This window comes from Schistocerca americana, chromosome 6 (assembly GCF_021461395.2).
Source record: "Schistocerca americana isolate TAMUIC-IGC-003095 chromosome 6, iqSchAmer2.1, whole genome shotgun sequence".
Lineage (NCBI taxonomy): Eukaryota > Metazoa > Arthropoda > Insecta > Orthoptera > Acrididae > Schistocerca > Schistocerca americana.
In genome coordinates, this window is record NC_060124.1 from 340973474 (window position 1) to 340991143 (window position 17670).

General features: G+C 44.2%; 1 protein-coding gene across 1 annotated transcript in view; it reads right to left on the reverse strand.

Annotated features, from left to right (window-relative positions):
• LOC124619443 (NACHT domain- and WD repeat-containing protein 1) overlaps positions 1–17670 on the reverse strand; it is a 578477-nt gene that overhangs the window by 440516 nt on the left and 120291 nt on the right. Inside the window, exon 2 of the mRNA XM_047145830.1 lies at positions 11282–11383. Within this exon, the coding sequence (XP_047001786.1) occupies positions 11282–11349 (68 nt within the window). The 5' untranslated portion in view covers positions 11350–11383. The remainder of the gene's footprint in view (positions 1–11281; positions 11384–17670) is intronic.

Below are 17670 nucleotides of genomic sequence, written 5' to 3' on the forward strand. Positions count from 1 at the left end.
GTTAGAAGACCTCCTCCTCAGTAATTATCACCTTGAAATTTGTCACTTACTGAGGTGGCGCAAAAATTGAAGCTTCTAAGTCATTGCAGTCAAAAGATACGGCCAATTATGTGACGCATTTTAATACTCGCAATCTCAGTCATCAAAACCTATAGGGTACTTTCCATTGATCTACAACGAAGAAATTTGACAGGAAGTAAGGTTTCACAGTACAAGCAAAGAAAAAATTCGAAAATTGTTAATATGTAATTATATCACACGAAAAAGAAATATTTCTTTTGTCAACTGTTATCCAACGTCAGACTTGAAATTAAAACAATCAATAGTTCTACATTCAGGCTGACTGGGTCGCAATGGTAAAAGTCATACATCAGACAAGGAATGACTAGTCTGCGAACGCTCGTTTCACATAAAACTTGTAACGCCATATCTGCTTGCAGTAATCGCTCCTGGATATTTGATGATGGATAAATTCTGAAACGCGTTATGCGAGCAACGAAGTCATTCCTTGCCTGATGTTTCACTTTTACCATTGAGGTACAGTCAGCCTGAATGGAGAACTAGTGATCGTTATAACAATGGTCGCCTGCATCCTGCATGACTTTGTCACATTTATATTATTGAAATTAAAGGCCGGCCGCGGTGGTCTCGCGGTTCTAGGCGCGCAGTCCGGAACCGTGCGACTGCTACGGTCGCAGGTTCGAATCCTGCCTCGGGCATGGATGTGTGTGATGTCCTTAGGTTGGTTAGGTTTAAGTAGTTCTAAGTTCTAGGGGACTGATGACCACAGCAGTTGAGTCCCATAGTGCTCAGAGCCATTTGAACCATTTTTGAAATTAAAGCATTCTCAAAAATCTTGGAGTACCTGTCGATAATAGACAAAAAAGGTCGATACTGTCGATTCGCGGATTGTATAGGTTTTCTATATGCATAATTAAGTTTATATGGAACCCTCAATGTGCAAATACTACTCGCATATGGTCAATATTTCAAGCCTACGTCTCCCTCTACAATTTTACCCCTCCCCCTCTTAAGACTTTCCTCCATTATCAATCTTACTATTCCTTGATGCCTCCGGATCTGTCCTGTCAACCTATCCCTTCTTTTAATCAAGTTGTGCCATGAGTTTCTTTTTCTCCAGTACTTCCTCATTAGTTATTCGATATACCAACTAATCTTCAGCACTCCTCTACAGCACCACAATTCAAAAGCATATATTCTCTTCTTGTCTGAGCACATTATCCTCCACGTTTGATTTTCGTACGAGGCAACACTGTGTCAAATACCCTCAGAAAATACTTGCTAATACTTCATTTCGTATTAGACTTCAACAAATTCCGATTTTTAAATAGTATTTTCGTACTATTGCTAGTCCGCCATAAAATTAAACAAATAATCTATTTCGGCCATCATCAGTTATTTTGCTGTCCCAATAGATAACACCAGTCTACTAACACTTTGAACATAGCTGCTAAGGTTCAGTGACCGTGTCAGAATTATATTGTAACAAATAAGCCCTCGGTCACAAATATTAAGTCAAAATTGACCTGGTTTCGACGCTAGTATGAGCGTCGTCTTCAGAATTAGACTAACTGTTCTAAAACATATTAGGTATATAGTACATTAATAAAATTAAAGTTTGTACTGACTGGAAAAGATGCAGTGCTTACAAGTCACATATTAAGAAAGATCTGAGCCGGGAAAGCGACGTCATGAACAGTTGTGAGATGGCGAGCTACTAAGGGCTGCTCGTACTGTGAACAAGGGTTGCAACGAGACTCGTCCATAGTACGAGCAGGCCTTAGCGGCTCGCCATCTCACAACTGTTCATGACGTCACCTTTCCGGCAGGACTAACGGAGGATAGTGAAGTACATCGAGGAGGACAGAACGAATGTCACAGGTTTGATTGACCAATGTGAGAGTGTCAGAGAGATATTGAAGAAACTGAACTGGCCAGGCTCTTGAAGACAGACATAAGCTATCCCGAGAAAGCTTAGTTATCTACAAAGCTTCAAGAGCTAGCCCTAAATAGTCCTGCAGCCCCTTCGTACCGCTCCCGTAGGGATAGTAAGGATAAGATTAGATTAATTACACCACGCGCGGAGGCATTTAAGCATTCTTCCCGCGCTCCATACCTGAATGGAACGGGAAAAAGCACGAATAACTGGTACAATAGGACGTATTGTCTGCTATTCACTTAACAGTGGTCTGCTGAGTTTAGATATAGCTGCAGATTATCGGCGGCAGAATTCCGGGACGTTAAAAAAAAAAAAAAAAAAAAAAAAAAAGGCTCTGAGCACTATGGGACTTCACTTCTGAGGTCATCAGTCCCCTAGAACTTAGATCTACTTAAACCTAACTAACCTAAAGACGTCACACACATCCATGCCCGAGGCAGGATTCGTATCTGCGACTGTAGCGGTCACGCGGCCCCAGACTGTAGCGCCTAGAACCGGTCGCCCACTCCGGCCGGCATTCCGAGAGGCACAGACCAACAGACATGAAGGCAGGAGGAAGTGTATCGTTGGTCCCTTGGCTCGTATTTCTCGATCGCGGGGGTGTAACTGGAATGAGTTGTAGGTCGCCATCAGGAGTAATTAACTGCCGTGCTTCCAGATCACTCTCGGTGGATGTCGTCGTATTGCACTTGAGTTCCCCGCCACCGCTGCCTGGCGACGCGACGCCATTAACCCAGTTGGCAAGGGCCGACCAGTTTAGCGCTGGCGCTCCATTCGTCGCAACAGTTGAGAAATGGCGAATGTCTCCATCGCGTCGCTCTCGTGACTAGGGCGTAACGTATAGCGGCCTACCGACATTACTTTCACTGGTTCATGTTCGTTAGTGCTGTTGGTATTTGTGTGCAGAAAGCTACAAATGAAGCCAGCACTGCTGGTCGAAGATGTTGCTTATATAGAGTGGCCCACGACAAGCAGAAAATTTTTGTTTTGTTATTGTGTTTAGCGTATATTCACACCAATATATCTTATAGGTAATAGTTCTACAAACTTTGCCTTTATTGAAAAGCCGAAAACAACTTTATGTCTTAAAGAACATTACACAAATTCATTAGCGATGAAGATGTTTGTGGAAGTTCCTCATTTCGCTCTCCAGTATTTCGCTTAGGTCTTACGCGGCTTGCCACTTTTCGCACTGCCCCCCCCCCCCCCCACGTAGGTTCGAGCCCTCCCTCGAGCATGGCTGTGTGTGTTGTCCTTAGCGAAAGTTAAAGTTAGCTGAAGTAGTGTGTAAGCCTATGGACCGATGGCATCAGCAGTTTGGTCCCATAGGAACTTACCACAAATTTCCAATAATTATTGAGGAATGGCCTCCTCGGATTGTGGATTTCACTAATCAATATTGCGGAGTTGAAATAAAAAATCTTAAGGTGACCTCCCGCGAGAATAATTGTTCAAATAGCTCTGAGCACTATGGGACTTACCTTCTGACGTCTTCAGTCCCCTAGAACTTAGAACCACTTGAACCTAACTAACCTAAGGACATCACACACATGCATGCCCGAGACAGGATTCGAACGCTTCCAGACTGTAGCGCCTAGAACCGCTCGGCCACACAGGCCGGCTCCCAGAGAATAAATCAGGAGTTGAAAGGTGAGGTGATCTCGCCGACCATGGGATATCCTTCATGTGATATCATTGTGTCGTGAGAGTAATCTACGTGTAAAGCGGCGCCTCAGAGTGCTCACTGAATTAAGGGCTATACGGGCTGCAAGAGGATGTCGTTATCAGGAGAAAGAAAACTGGCGTTCTACGGATCGGAGCGTGGAATGTCAGGTCCCTTAATCGGGCAGGTAGGTTAGAAATTTTGAAAAGGGAAATGGATAGGTTAAAGTTAGATATAGTGGGAATTAGTGAAGTTCGGTGGCAGGAGGAACAAGACTTCTGGTCAGGTGACTACAGGGTTATAAACACAAAGTCAAATAGGGGTGATGCAGGAGTAGGTTTAATAATGAGTAGGAAAATAGGAACGCGGGTAAGCTACTACAAACAGCTTAGTGAACGCATTATTGTGGCCAAGATAGATACGAAGCCACACCTACTACAGTAGTACAAGTTTATATGCCAACTAGCTCTGCAGATGACGAAGAAATTGAAGAAATGTATGATGAAATAAAAGAAATTATTCAGATTGTGAAGGGAGACGAAAATTTAATAGTCATGGGTGACTGGAACTCGAGCGTAGGAAAAGGGAGAGAAGGAAACATAGTAGGTGAATATGGATTGGGGCTAAGAAATGAAAGAGGAAGCCGCCTGGTAGAATTTTGCACAGAGCACAACTTAATCATAGCTAACACTTGGTTTAAGAATCATGATAGAAGTTTGTATACATGGAAGAACCCTGGAGATACTAAAAGGTATCAGATAGATTATATAATGGTAAGACAGAGATTTAGGAACCAGGTTTTAAATTGTAAGACATTTCCAGGGGCAGATGTGGACTCTGACCACAATCTATTGGTTATGACCTGTAGATTAAAACTGAAGAAACTGCAAAAAGGTGGGAATTTAAGGAGATGGGACCTGGATAAACTGAAAGAACCAGAGGTTGTACAGAGTTTCAGGGGGAGCATAAGGGAACAATTGACAGGAATGGGGGAAAGAAATACAGTAGAAGAAGAATGGGTAGCTTTCAGGGATGAAGTAGTGAAGGCAGCAGAGGATCAAGTAGGTAAAAAGACGAGGGCTGGTAGAAATCATTGGGTAACAGAAGAAATATTGAATTTAATTGATGAAAGGAGAAAATATAAAAATGCAGTAAATGAAGCAGGCAAAAAGGAATACAAACGTCTCAAAAATGAGATCGACAGGAAGTGCAAAATGGTTAAGCAGGGATGGCTAGAGGACAAATGTAAGGATGTAGAGGCTTATCTCACTAGGGGTAAGATAGATACTGCCTACAGGAAAATTAAAGAGACCTTTGGAGATAAGAGAACCACTTGTATGAACATCAAGAGCTCAGATGGAAACCCAGTTCTAAGCAAAGAAGGGAAAGCAGAAAGGTGGAAGGAGTATATAGAGGGTCTATACAAGGGCGATGTACTGGAGGACAAGATTATGGAAATGGAAGAGGATGTAGATGAAGATGAAATGGGAGATACGATACTGCGTGAAGAGTTTGACAGAGCACTAAAAGACCTGAGTCAAAACAAGGCCCCCGGAGTAGACAACATTCAATTGGAACTACTGACGGCCTTGGGAGAGCCAGTCCTGACAAAACTCTACCATATGGTGAGCAAGATGTATGAAACAGGCGAAATACCCTCAGACTTCAAGAAGAATATAATAATTCCAATCCCAAAGAAAGCAGGTGTTGACAGATGTGAGAATTACCGAACAATCAGTTTAATAAGCCACAGCTGCAAAATACTAACACGAATTCTTTACAGACGAATGGAAAAACTAGTAGAAGCCGACCTCGGGGAAGATCAGTTTGGATTCCGTAGAAATACTGGAACACATGAGGCAATACTGACCTTACGACTTATCTTAGAAGAAAGATTAAGGAAAGGCAAACCTACGTTTCTAGCATTTGTAGACTTAGAGAAAGCTTTTGATAATGTTGACTGGAATACTCTCTTTCAAATTCTAAAGGTGGCAGGGGTAAAATACAGGGAGCGAAAGGCTATTTACAATTTGTACAGAAACCAGATGGCAGTTATAAGAGTCGAGGGACATGAAAGGGAAGCAGTGGTTGGGAAGGGAGTAAGGCAGGGTTGTAGCCTCTCCCCGATGTTATTCAATCTGTATATTGAGCAAGCAGTAAAGGAAACAAAAGAAAAATTCGGAGTAGGTATTAAAATCCATGGAGAAGAAATAAAAACTTTGAGGTTCGCCGATGACATTGTAATTCTGTCAGAGACAGCAAAGGACTTGGAAGAGCAGTTGAACGGAATGGATGGTGTCTTCAAGGGAGGATATAAGATGAACATCAACAAAAGCAAAACGAGGATAATGGAATGTAGTCGAATTAAGTCGGGTGATGTTGAGGGTATTAGATTAGGAAATGAGGCACTTAAAGTAGTGAAGGAGTTTTGCTATTTGGGGAGCAAAATAACTGATGATGGTCGAAGTAGAGAGGATATAAAATGTAGACTGGCAATGGCAAGGAAAGCGTTTCTGAAGAAGAGAAATTTGTTGACATGGAGTATAGATTTAAGTGTCAGGAAGTCATTTCTGAAAGTATTTGTATGGAATGTAGCCATGCATGGAAGTGAAACATGGACGGTAAATAGTTTGGACAAGAAGAGAATAGAAGCTTTCGAAATGTGGTGCTACAGAAGAATGCTGAAGATTAGATGGGTAGATCAGATAACTAATGAGGAGGTACTGAATAGGATTGGGGAGAAGGGGAGTTTGTGGCACAACTTGACTAGAAGAAGGGATCGGTTGGTACGACATGTTCTGAGGCATCAAGGGATCACCAATTTAGTATTGGAGGGCAGCGTGGAGGGTAAAAATCGTAGGGGGAGACCAAGAGATGAATACACTAAGCAGATTCAGAAGGATGTAGGTTGCAGTAGGTACTGGGAGATGAAGAAGCTTGCACAGGATAGATTAGCATGGAGAGCTGCATCAAACCAGTCTCAGGTCTGAAGACCACAACAACAACAACAACAACAACAACAACGGGCTGCAGTCCCGTCTTTCTGAAGCCACGTCGCGTTTAGGCGGCCATGTTCACGCAGATGTAGAATTAGGAAACTGTGAATCATGGTCACATAGCGCTCGCAACTGCAATCAACACCCTCGTAATTTGGTGGCTGTGCAGGATCCATCCATCAGTGAGTGGCTTCAGCTGGATGTGGCATGCAGCTCTCAAGGCAAGAGGCTATTTCACACGGTATTAGTGTCATGTGTCGTGCGTTGGCTTACAACAAATTCAGATAGTAGCTAATTATCGCTGAAAATAAGCATTAAGACTTCTCCAAAGTGAAGCCTGATAATAAGTACGTGAAGTATGTTAGCGGCAAGAAACAATCAATGCTTTCTCTGCGCGATACCACTGGAGTTACTATCGAAGACAGTGCTGCCGAAGCAGAGTTACTAAACACAACCTTCTGAAATGCCTTCACAAAAGAAGACTTCAAATATTCCAGAATTCGAATCGAGAACAGCTGCCAATATGAGTAACGTGGAAGTAAATATCCTCGGAGTAGTGAAGCAACTTAAATCACTCAGTAAAAGTAAATCTTCTGGTCCAGACTGTATAGCAATTAGGTTCTTTTCGGAGTATGCTGATGCATTAGCTCCATACTTACCAATCATATACAACCGTTCGCTCGATGAAAGATCCTTATCCAAAGACTGTGAAGTTGCACAGGTCACACCAATATTCAAGAAAGGTAGCAGGAGTAATCCACTAAATTGCAGGCCCATATCGTTAACGTCGATATGCAGCAGGATTTTGGAACATATAGTGTGTTAAAACATTATGAATTACCTCGAAGAAAACGGTCTACTGACACACAGTCAACATGGGTTTAGAAAACATCGTTCCTGTGAAACACAACTAGCTCTTCATTCCCATGAAGTGTTGAGTGCTATTGACAAGGGATTTCAGATCGATTCCGCATTTCTAGATTTTCGGAAGGCTTTTGACACTGTACCACACAAGCGGCTCGTAGTGAATTTGCGTGCTTATGGCATATCGTGTCAGTTTGTGACTGGATTTGTGATTTCCTGTCAGAGAGGTCACAGTTCGTAGTAATTGACGGAAAGTTATCGAGTAAAACAGAAGTGATTTTTTGGCTTCCCCCAAGGTAGTGTTATAGGCCCTTTGCTGTTCCTTATCTATATAAACGAATAGGGAGACAATCTGAGCAGCCGTCTTCGGTCGTTTGCAGATGACGCTGTCGTTTATCGGCTAATAAAGTCATCAGAAAATCAAAACAAACTGCAAAACGGTTTCGAAGAGACATCTGAATGATGCGAAAAGTGGCACTTGACCGTAAATAACGAAAGGAGTGAGGTCATCCACATAGTGCTAAAAGGAACGCGTTAAACTTCGGTTACACGACAAATCAGTCTAATGTAAAAGCCGTAAATTCTACTAAATGCCTAAGTATTACAGTTACGAACAACTTAAATTGGAAGGAACACACAGAAAATGTTTTGGGGAAGGCTAACCAAAGACCGCGTTTATTGGCAGGACGCTTAGAAAATGTAACAGACCTACTAAGGGGACTACCTACACTTTGCTTGTCCAGCGAAAATATTTTGTTGACACCGACCTACATAGGGAGGAACGATCACCACGATAAAACAAGGGAAATCAGAGCTCGTACGGAAAGATATAGGTGTTCATTCTTTCCGCTCGCTGTACGAGATTGGAATAAAAGATAATTGTGAAGGTGATTTGATGAACCCTCTGTCAGGCACTTAAATGTGATTTGCAGAGTATCCATGTAGATGTAGATGTAGATGAGGGCGTATGTCACGCACGAGTATTAGTGTAGGTAAGTGTTGGACGGTGGTAGTGCTTTCAGAAGTTCCAGCTGATCACCAGAGGTTCGAACAAAAGGCCGAAACCCCTGAAGACGCACAATAACCAGGGCGTTCCACACCGTGAGAAGCAGCGTCACCATCTGGCGTGCAGTCCCTGTATAACCAAACGAATTTTTACGACGTCCAATAGCGTTCTCGTGAGGTTTTCTCACACTTCACTTCCTTCGACAACGACTTTGAATATGTACTCTGTGACGCCCGTGGTTAGTCGACCGCAGTATTGTTGCACCTGGAAGTGAAGGCGCTTCCGTCAGCCTATCGTGAGACAACATGTAATGGGGTTGACACCATATGCACAACTGACATAAGAGCTCAGTCACCTTAGGCACCGCTGTATTTGTTAACTGTGACATCATCGGGTGTTTCCGATAACGACTAAGTGTAGCAACGTAGTGGTCTAGTATTACGGTATGTTTCTTTTCTGTTTTGTTTTTCTTCTCCCGTTTTCGTTTCTTTTTATTCTCAGTATTATTGAGTGCTCCGTCCAAGCGTCTGTGCTATGAAATCTGATCGGCTTTACCGAACTTCATACTCAGTGCTAAATATTTCTGTGAACATTTCGAAAGATATAACCGCCATATGACTGTAACAGTGGTTTTATTCCACAATCTAGATTTCGGTCTTATGCCATTATCAAGTTTTACGAGTATTAAAAGTCATTAGATGTGAGCAGAACGCGACTCATGGTCAAAGCATGTATCTTCGGTTATATAAACCAATTTTGCCAAAAGTAAATACTACAACATTTGCTTCTATATTTACGTTTGACAAAATTAGTTTATATAACCGAACACACATGTTTTGACGATGACGGGTGTTTTACTAAAGTTTAATGATTTTCAGTACTTGTGACACTTGATGATCGCCTAAGGTCAGGCGGTGCATTCAAATGGCGGTTATATCTTTCTAAATGTTTTATATGAATGTGGCTCCACACAAAAGAAAAATCATTGACCTCTGTGAAACATTTACTTATCCACATTAAACCGCCATTTCCGAATTGTATTTACATGTTGTTCCTATTATCACATATTGTCAAAAATTCATATGTGTGAATGTTTCTAATGGATGTTTAACCATATGTGATGATAGGATCAATATATATAAAATTTCTAATGAGTGGTTTAACCATATATGATGACAGGAACTACAGTAACATCACATTGTGCGACTATAGGAGTAAGAAAAAGCTACAGGGTTATTCTATACGTGTACAGCTGCGCAAAGGAGACTGAATCAGTAGTATCTTTATCGTAATATCAGATTTTAACAAACAAGGTAACGTATTCATTTTTTAAATGTAGCACCAAAGTTATATGTTTTTCTAAAACCTATTTCACAGTGAACGACATCATCTTTACGCCTGTGAGTGTGATAATTTTTTATTACACTCTTGCAGTTTCGACAGCGAAACACAAATGTGTCACCTTACATTGCGCTGACATGGCTTAAAGCCATAATATCAGCACTTGATAATGGCCTAAGGCCGAAATTGCAGTAGTGTAATAGAAACTTATAGCAGTCACCGGCGTAAAGATGATGGATATCCCTCGAAAAAATTTTTATGACTGTGAATCCCAGCTACAACAAGTGTATTTCACAGTGTTTTGACGATTTCAAATTTGAATAACAGAGTGACGGTGGCGCTCTGTTAGCAGAGCGGAGTGTCAAGTTTCATCCCACATGCAGGTCAATAACCATGTTGGACTGGTCGGAGCAACATCTTGCGTTCGCGCTGAAGTACTATTTCCACTACGGCGAATCTGTCATGCGCGTGCAACGCACCTTTCAATATTCAGCTGCGATATCCAATTCCTGCACGTGGAACAATATTGAACTAGGTAAGAAACTTCGGTGCAACTGCCAATGGATCGAACTGAAAGTGAATCGGCCCTCGGAAAACCGTCCGGACTCAGGAGAATGTGTGCGTAGCAGTTCACGGTCAAGCCATTGTCGTCCGTTACGAAAACGTGTCCAGAAGCTTCCAACGGTTAAAAGACAGAATTCACTATGAAATTTCCAGAATTCCCGCAGCAGTTACGAAAGATGTGTTCCAAAACTGGGTGAAACGCCATGACTATTGCATATCCGCGAATGGTCGTTATTTGTCCGATGTAGCATTTCATAAGTAAACTTGAATAAATGTACCTTTCGTAAAATGTTAAACTTTGCTTCGTGGTTAATTTGTGTGATATTCACGTTTGGTTCAACTGGCTCTAAGCACTATGGGACTTAACATCTGAGATCATCAGTCCCCTAGACTTTGAACTACATAAACTTAACTAATCGAAGGACATCACACACATCCATAGCAGATGCAGGTTTCGAACCTCTGACCGTAGCAGCCGTGCGGTTCCGGACTGAAGCGCCTAGAACCGCTCGGCCATAGCGGCCGGCCTATTCACGTTTGAAATCGCCAGAACATTGTGAAACATCCTCTATAAAAGCACCTAAAAAGTCTACGAACATGAAAAATCTACCGAAAATATTTTCCACACCCGACGATAAATATGTTTCACAACAGCGGAAAAAGCAACAGCTGTTTGAAAATTCAATTTTGTTGGCTCACCAGTTTTCACGGCAACAATAGTTCTATTTACCTTTATTTTGTATCATAACTCTATTTGAGAAATTATAAGAAAATATGCATGGCCGCTGGGATGTAAACACACAGCTCGAGGATCGGGAAGTCACATTGGTACTAGATTGTCTAGGTATCCAGAAGCGATGCCGGCAGAAAAAGAGAGCGGTACTCACTCCTCAGAGCGGGTGGACACCGAGTCCTTGTCCTTGTGCGCCTGGCCCGAGGAACAGCTGCTGCCCATGGCTACGGCTGCCGCTCGCTCAGATGATCACCGTCTGCAACAAACGACACACACCTCAGCACTCCTGCCGGCAACACAGATGACAGTGGGCCACTGCCATTCCTGTCTGCTTGTCTACGTTTCCCAAGTAGTGCTACTTTACGTTACTCCTTACAAGGGAACCTCTCCATCGCACCCCCTCAGATTTAGTAATAAGTTGGCACAGTGGATAAGCCTTGAAAAACTGAACACAGATCAATCGAGAAAACAGGAAGAAGTTGTGTGGAACTATGAAAAAATAAACAAAATATACAAACTGAGTAGTCCGTGTGCACGATAGGCAACATCTAGGATAATGTGAGCTCAGGAGCGCCGTGGTCCCGTGGTTAGCGTGAGCAGCTGCGGAACGAGCGGTCCTTGGTTCAAGTCTTCCCTCGGGTGAAAATTTTAATTTTTTATTTTCAGATAATTATTATCTGTTCGTCTTTTTGGAGTGATTATCACATCCACAAGAAAACCTAAATCGGGCAAGGTAGAAGAATCTTTTTACCCATTCGCCAAGTGTACAAGTTAGGTGGGTCGACAACATATTCCTGTCATGTGACGCACATGCCGTCACCAGTGTCGTATAGAATATATCAGACGTGTTTTCCTGTGGAGGAATCGGTTGACCTATGACCTTGCGATCAAATGTTCTCGGTTCCCATTGGAGAGGCACGTCCTTTCGTCTAATAATCGCAAAGTTTTGCGGTGCGGTCGCAAAACAGACACTAAACTTATTAGAGCGAACAGAGACGTCAATGAACGAACGGACAGATCATAACTTTGCGAAAATAAAAAAAATTAATTTTTCACTCGAGGGAAGACTTGTACCAAGGATGTCTCGTTCCGCAGCTGCTCACGCCAACCACGGGACCACGGCGCTCCTGAGCTCACACTCTCCTAGATGTTGCCTATCGTGCACATGGACTACTCAGTTTGTATATTTTGCTTATTTTTTTCATAGTTCCATACAACTTCTTCCTGTTTTCTCGATTGATCTGTGTTCAGTTTTTCAAGGCCTATCCACTGTGCCAACTTATAACTAAATCTGAGGGGGGTGCGATGGGGAGGTTCCCTTGTTAGCACTGTTTCAAAACAGTAACGGAAAAGATTTACAATGATAGAGATATGCAGATATACAGATGGCAGTGGTCTTATGTAGACAAAGTATAAAACGGCAAGTCATTGGCGAGCTGTCATTTGTAGTCAGATGATTCGCGTGAAAAGGTTTCCGACGTGATTACTGCTGCACTATGGGAAATAACAGACTTTGAACGCGTAATGGTGGTTGGAGCTAGACGCATGGGACATTTCATTTCGGAAACCGTTAGGGAATTCCATAGTACGAGATCCAGAGTTTCAAGAGTGTGCCGAGGATACCATATTCCAGCCATTACTTCTCACCACATCCAACGCAGTGGCCGACGGCTTTCACTTAATGACCGAGAGCAACGGCATTTGTGTAGAGTTGTCAGTGATTACAGACAAGCAACAACGCGTGATATAACCACAGAATTCAATGTGGGACGTACGACGAACGTATCCGTTAGGACAGAGTGGCGAAATTTTGCCTTAATGGGTTACGGTGGCAGAGATCAACGCGAGTGCCTTTTCTAACACAAGGTCACCAGTAGCACCTTTCCCGGGTTCGTGGCCATATCCGTTGGTCCCTAGACTACTGTAAACCCGTGGCATGCTCGGATGAATCCAGATTTCAGTAAGAGCTAAACGTACGTTTAAAGTGTGCTGCAGATCCCAAGAAGCCATGAACCCAAGTTGTCAACAAGACGCTTCGCAAGCTGGTGGTGGCTCCATAATGGTGTTGGATCTGTTTGCACGGAAGGTACTGGGTCCTCTGGTCCAACTGAACCGATCATTCACTGCAAATTGTCATGTTCGGCTACTTGGAGACCATCTGCAGCCATTTTTATGGATGAAAATGCGTCTTATCGCCGGGCCACAACTTTTTTTCAATTGGTTTGAAGATCATTCTCGAAAATTAGAGCGAGTGATTTGGCCACCCAGATAGCCCGACGTGAGTCCTGTCGGTCATTTTGGGACGTACTCTAGGGGTCACTTCGTGCACAAAATCCTGCATGGACAACACTTTCACAGTTATGGGCGGCAAAAGAGGCAGCATGCCTCAAAATTTCTGCAGGGGACTTCTAACGACTTGTTGAGTCCACACCGTGTCGAGTTGCTGCACCACGCCGAAGGAGGTCCTAGAAGATAACAGGTGGCACCCTATGACGTATCACCTCAGTATGTAGTGTTATATCTCGACAGTCGCTTGACATGAAGATTTACATTGAACAGACATGTTTTAGCACACACATGGGCTACTTTTATACGTTCTATACTCAGTTGTCTTTGTTGCTTACTCTATTTTCTACTTCGAAACCTTCTATGGCAACAACCTCAGGCACCTAATTACAGTCACCGAAATTAACTACACCTTCAAGTGTATCTTACTGCTGAACCATAACATCATCTAATGTAGTACATATAAGAGTCGTTACCATTTAGACGTTGCTACGCCAAACCAAAAGATACGCTTGCTAGTGTATTTCAGTTCGATGACTATGCCTGAGCCGGTCGGGGTGGCCGAGCGGTTCTAGGCGCTACAGTCTGTAACCGCGCGACCACTACGGTCGCAGGTTCGAATCCTGCCTCGGGCATGGATGTGTGTATGTCCTTAGGTTAGTTAGGTTTAAGTAGTTCTAAGATCTAGGGGACTGATGACCTCAGAAGTTAAGTCCCATAGTGTTCAGAGCCATTTGAACTATGCCTGAGTGCCTGAATATACTGCCGTAAAAGGCTTCCGAAACCATTGTAAATAAGCAAAAAGTACAGCCGAGTGTAAAATCAATGTTTAAACAGTCAGTGTGCGTCAAAACAAAGTAATTTACAGCTGAAGTCCTTATTGCCCAGAGTCAGGGAATCAACAAGGCAGACCTGTATAGAGAATCAAAAACAAAATTATAACTGTCCAAAATGAATTTTCACTCTGCAACGGGGTGTACATTGATTTGAAGCTTCTGGGAAAATTGAAACTGTGATGGAGTGGGAGTCGTATCACAGCTTAACTTCCGCCAGTACTACTTCTACTGCCACCCAAATTCTGATTGTACTTCTGATTGTCTTGCAGATCTGTGTACCTGGCGGATGTATCTGTGGCGGCGCGGGGTAACCGCCCAGTCTGGGCATCCTATCACGGTTCGCGCGGCTCCCCCCATCGGAGGTTCGAGTTCTCCCTCGGGCATGGGTGTGTGTGTTGTGCTTAGCGTAAGTTAGTTTATTTTAGACTAAGTAGTGTGTAAGCATAGGGATCGATGACCTCAGCAGTTTGGTGCCATAAGATCTTACCACAAATTTCCACTGTGTGTCTGTGGTACGTTTTACGAGTAATGAAGCTGTTCAACTTGTGGAAATGCATCTCAGGATGAAGGAAGAGCACAGTGATTCGTGTGTGTCCCTGCAGAAGGATAAGAGTGACACACAAACTTTAAAAGAGACGTGACTTTTGTCCAAGACGCTTAGCGCCCGGGCTAGACACACTGTGCAGTGAAAATAAAAATGTTCGCTTCATGGGTGCCATGTCAGCTGACTGCAGAACTGGAAGTTTGTCTCGACAGTGTGTGAGGAACTTTCGCGCCTTTTCCTGATCGAAAGTAATAGATTTTTGTACAGAATTGCTGCAGATGAAACCTGGATGCAATATCACTAAAGTGAAACGAAAAGATAGAGCAGGACTTGCGCTATAGCTATTCACCAAAACAAAAAATTCCGCACTTAAACCTTGGCAGGGAAAGATATCATAACCCTCTTTTGGGATATCAAAAGGGGTAATTTCAGAGCATTACATGGAAAACGGTTAACAGTTGCTAATAATTCGTACTCAAGTCTACTGCGAAATCACTTTCACTATGTTGTCAGGAGTTAACAATGAGGACTCCCGGGTGCAAGTTTCTCGTTCCAATACGTCAATGGTCGTCTGCGTATGTCCGTTGAACCGTAACAACAACACAGGATATGACATCTGAATGTCTCGAACAACCACCTTGCTCGTCAGACCTCGTCCCGAATTATTTTCATTTTTTCGGAGCTTCGTAGAAACGCTCGGTGGCAAGCATTACAGAGAAAATGAAAAGATGAAAACCGTGGAGCAAGAATGGCTGCGTACAAAACCAAAAGAATTCTTCCCACGATGTGTCCGTGGACTTCCGGAGATATGGAGTGCGTGTATTACATGTGTGCGGATTACACTGGAAAATGAAATACACTCCTGGAAATTGAAATAAGAACACCGTGAATTCATTGTCTCAGGAAGGGGAAACTTTATTGACACATTCCTGGGGTCAGATACATCACATGATCACACTGACAGAACCACAGGCACATAGACACAGGCAACAGAGCATGCACAATGTCGGCACTAGTACAGTGTATATCCACCTTTCGCAGCAATGCAGGCTGCTATTCTCCCATGGAGACGATCGTAGAGATGCTCGATGTAGTCCTGTGGAACGGCTTGCCATGCCATTTCCACCTGGCGCCTCAGTTGGACCAGCGTTCGTGCTGGACGTGCAGACCGCGTGAGACGACGCTTCATCCAGTCCCAAACATGCTCAATGGGGGACAGATCCGGAGATCTTGCTGGCCAAGGTAGTTGACTTACACCTTCTAGAGCACGTTGGGTGGCACGGGATACATGCGGACGTGCATTGTCCTGTTGGAACAGCAAGTTCCCTTGCCGGTCTAGGAATGGTAGAACGATGGGTTCGATGACGGTTTGGATGTACCGTGCACTATTCAGTGTCCCCTCGACGATCACCAGTGGTGTACGGCCAGTGTAGGAGATCGCTCCCCACACCATGATGCCGGGTGTTGGCCCTGTGTGCCTCGGTCGTATGCAGTCCTGATTGTGGCGCTCACCTGCACGGCGCCAAACACGCATACGACCATCATTGGCACCAAGGCAGAAGCGACTCTCATCGCTGATAACGACACGTCTCCATTCGTCCCTCCATTCACGCCTGTCGCGACACCACTGGAGGCGGGCTGCACGATGTTGGGGCGTGAGCGGAAGACGGCCTAACGGTGTGCGGGACCGTAGCCCAGCTTCATGGAGACGGTTGCGAATGGTCCTCGCCGATACCCCAGGAGCAACAGTGTCCCTAATTTGCTGGGAAGTGGCGGTGCGGTCCCCTACGGCACTGCGTAGGATCCTACGGTCTTGGCGTGCATCCGTGCGTCGCTGCGGTCCGGTCCCAGGTCGACGGGCACGTGCACCTTCCGCCGACCACTGGCGACAACATCGATGTACTGTGGAGACCTCACGCCCCACGTGTTGAGCAATTCGGCGGTACGTCCACCCGGCCTCCCGCATGCCCACTGTACGCCCTCGCTCAAAGTCCGTCAACTGCACATACGGTTCACGTCCACGCTGTCGCGGCATGCTACCAGTGTTAAAGACTGCGATGGAGCTCCGTATGCCACGGCAAACTGGCTGACACTGACGGCGGCGGTGCACAAATGCTGCGCAGCTAGCGCCATTCGACGGCCAACACCGCGGTTCCTGGTGTGTCCGCTGTGCTGTGCGTGTGATCATTGCTTGTACAGCCCTCTCGCAGTGTCCCGAGCAAGTATGGTGGGTCTGACACACCGGTGTCAATGTGTTCTTTTTTCCATTTCCAGGAGTGTATATGTAGTTTTCCTGTATTACTTCGTTTGCGTAATAATAAATATGGGGACCATTTCTAAGCTTCTGCACAGAGATCCTGTACATCCGTGTTTGCAGGTCGTGGTCTGTGGCTAGTGTTGCTGCCTCTGGATCATGGGGTCCCGGGTTCGATTCCCGGCCAGGTTGGGTATTTTCTCTGCCCGGGGATTGGGTGTTTGTATTGTCCTCATAATTTCATCATCATTCGTGATAGTGGCTAGATAGGACTGCGTAAAAAATTGGAGTGTGAAAAAAGGGGTCTGTCTTTGGGCGCTGATGACCGCACAGTTGAGCGCCCCACAAACCAAACACCGTCATCATCATCATCATCATCATCATCATCATCATCATCATCATGTACATCTGTAACGATTCCTGCACGCGAAATGTAAGTTTGAGCCAGACTTTTAGTTATCGCCATATGTTTTCTCTGGTGTGGTAATTTGTGGTTTGAGTGATATATTCTGATTGAAATGGAGGCAGAAAATAATTCAGGTATAATCTCACGTAGCGAGCAGCAGTCTTCCATCAGAGTTCAAAGTTTTCCGTGATAGAGCACAGGATCGAATCTCAATGTC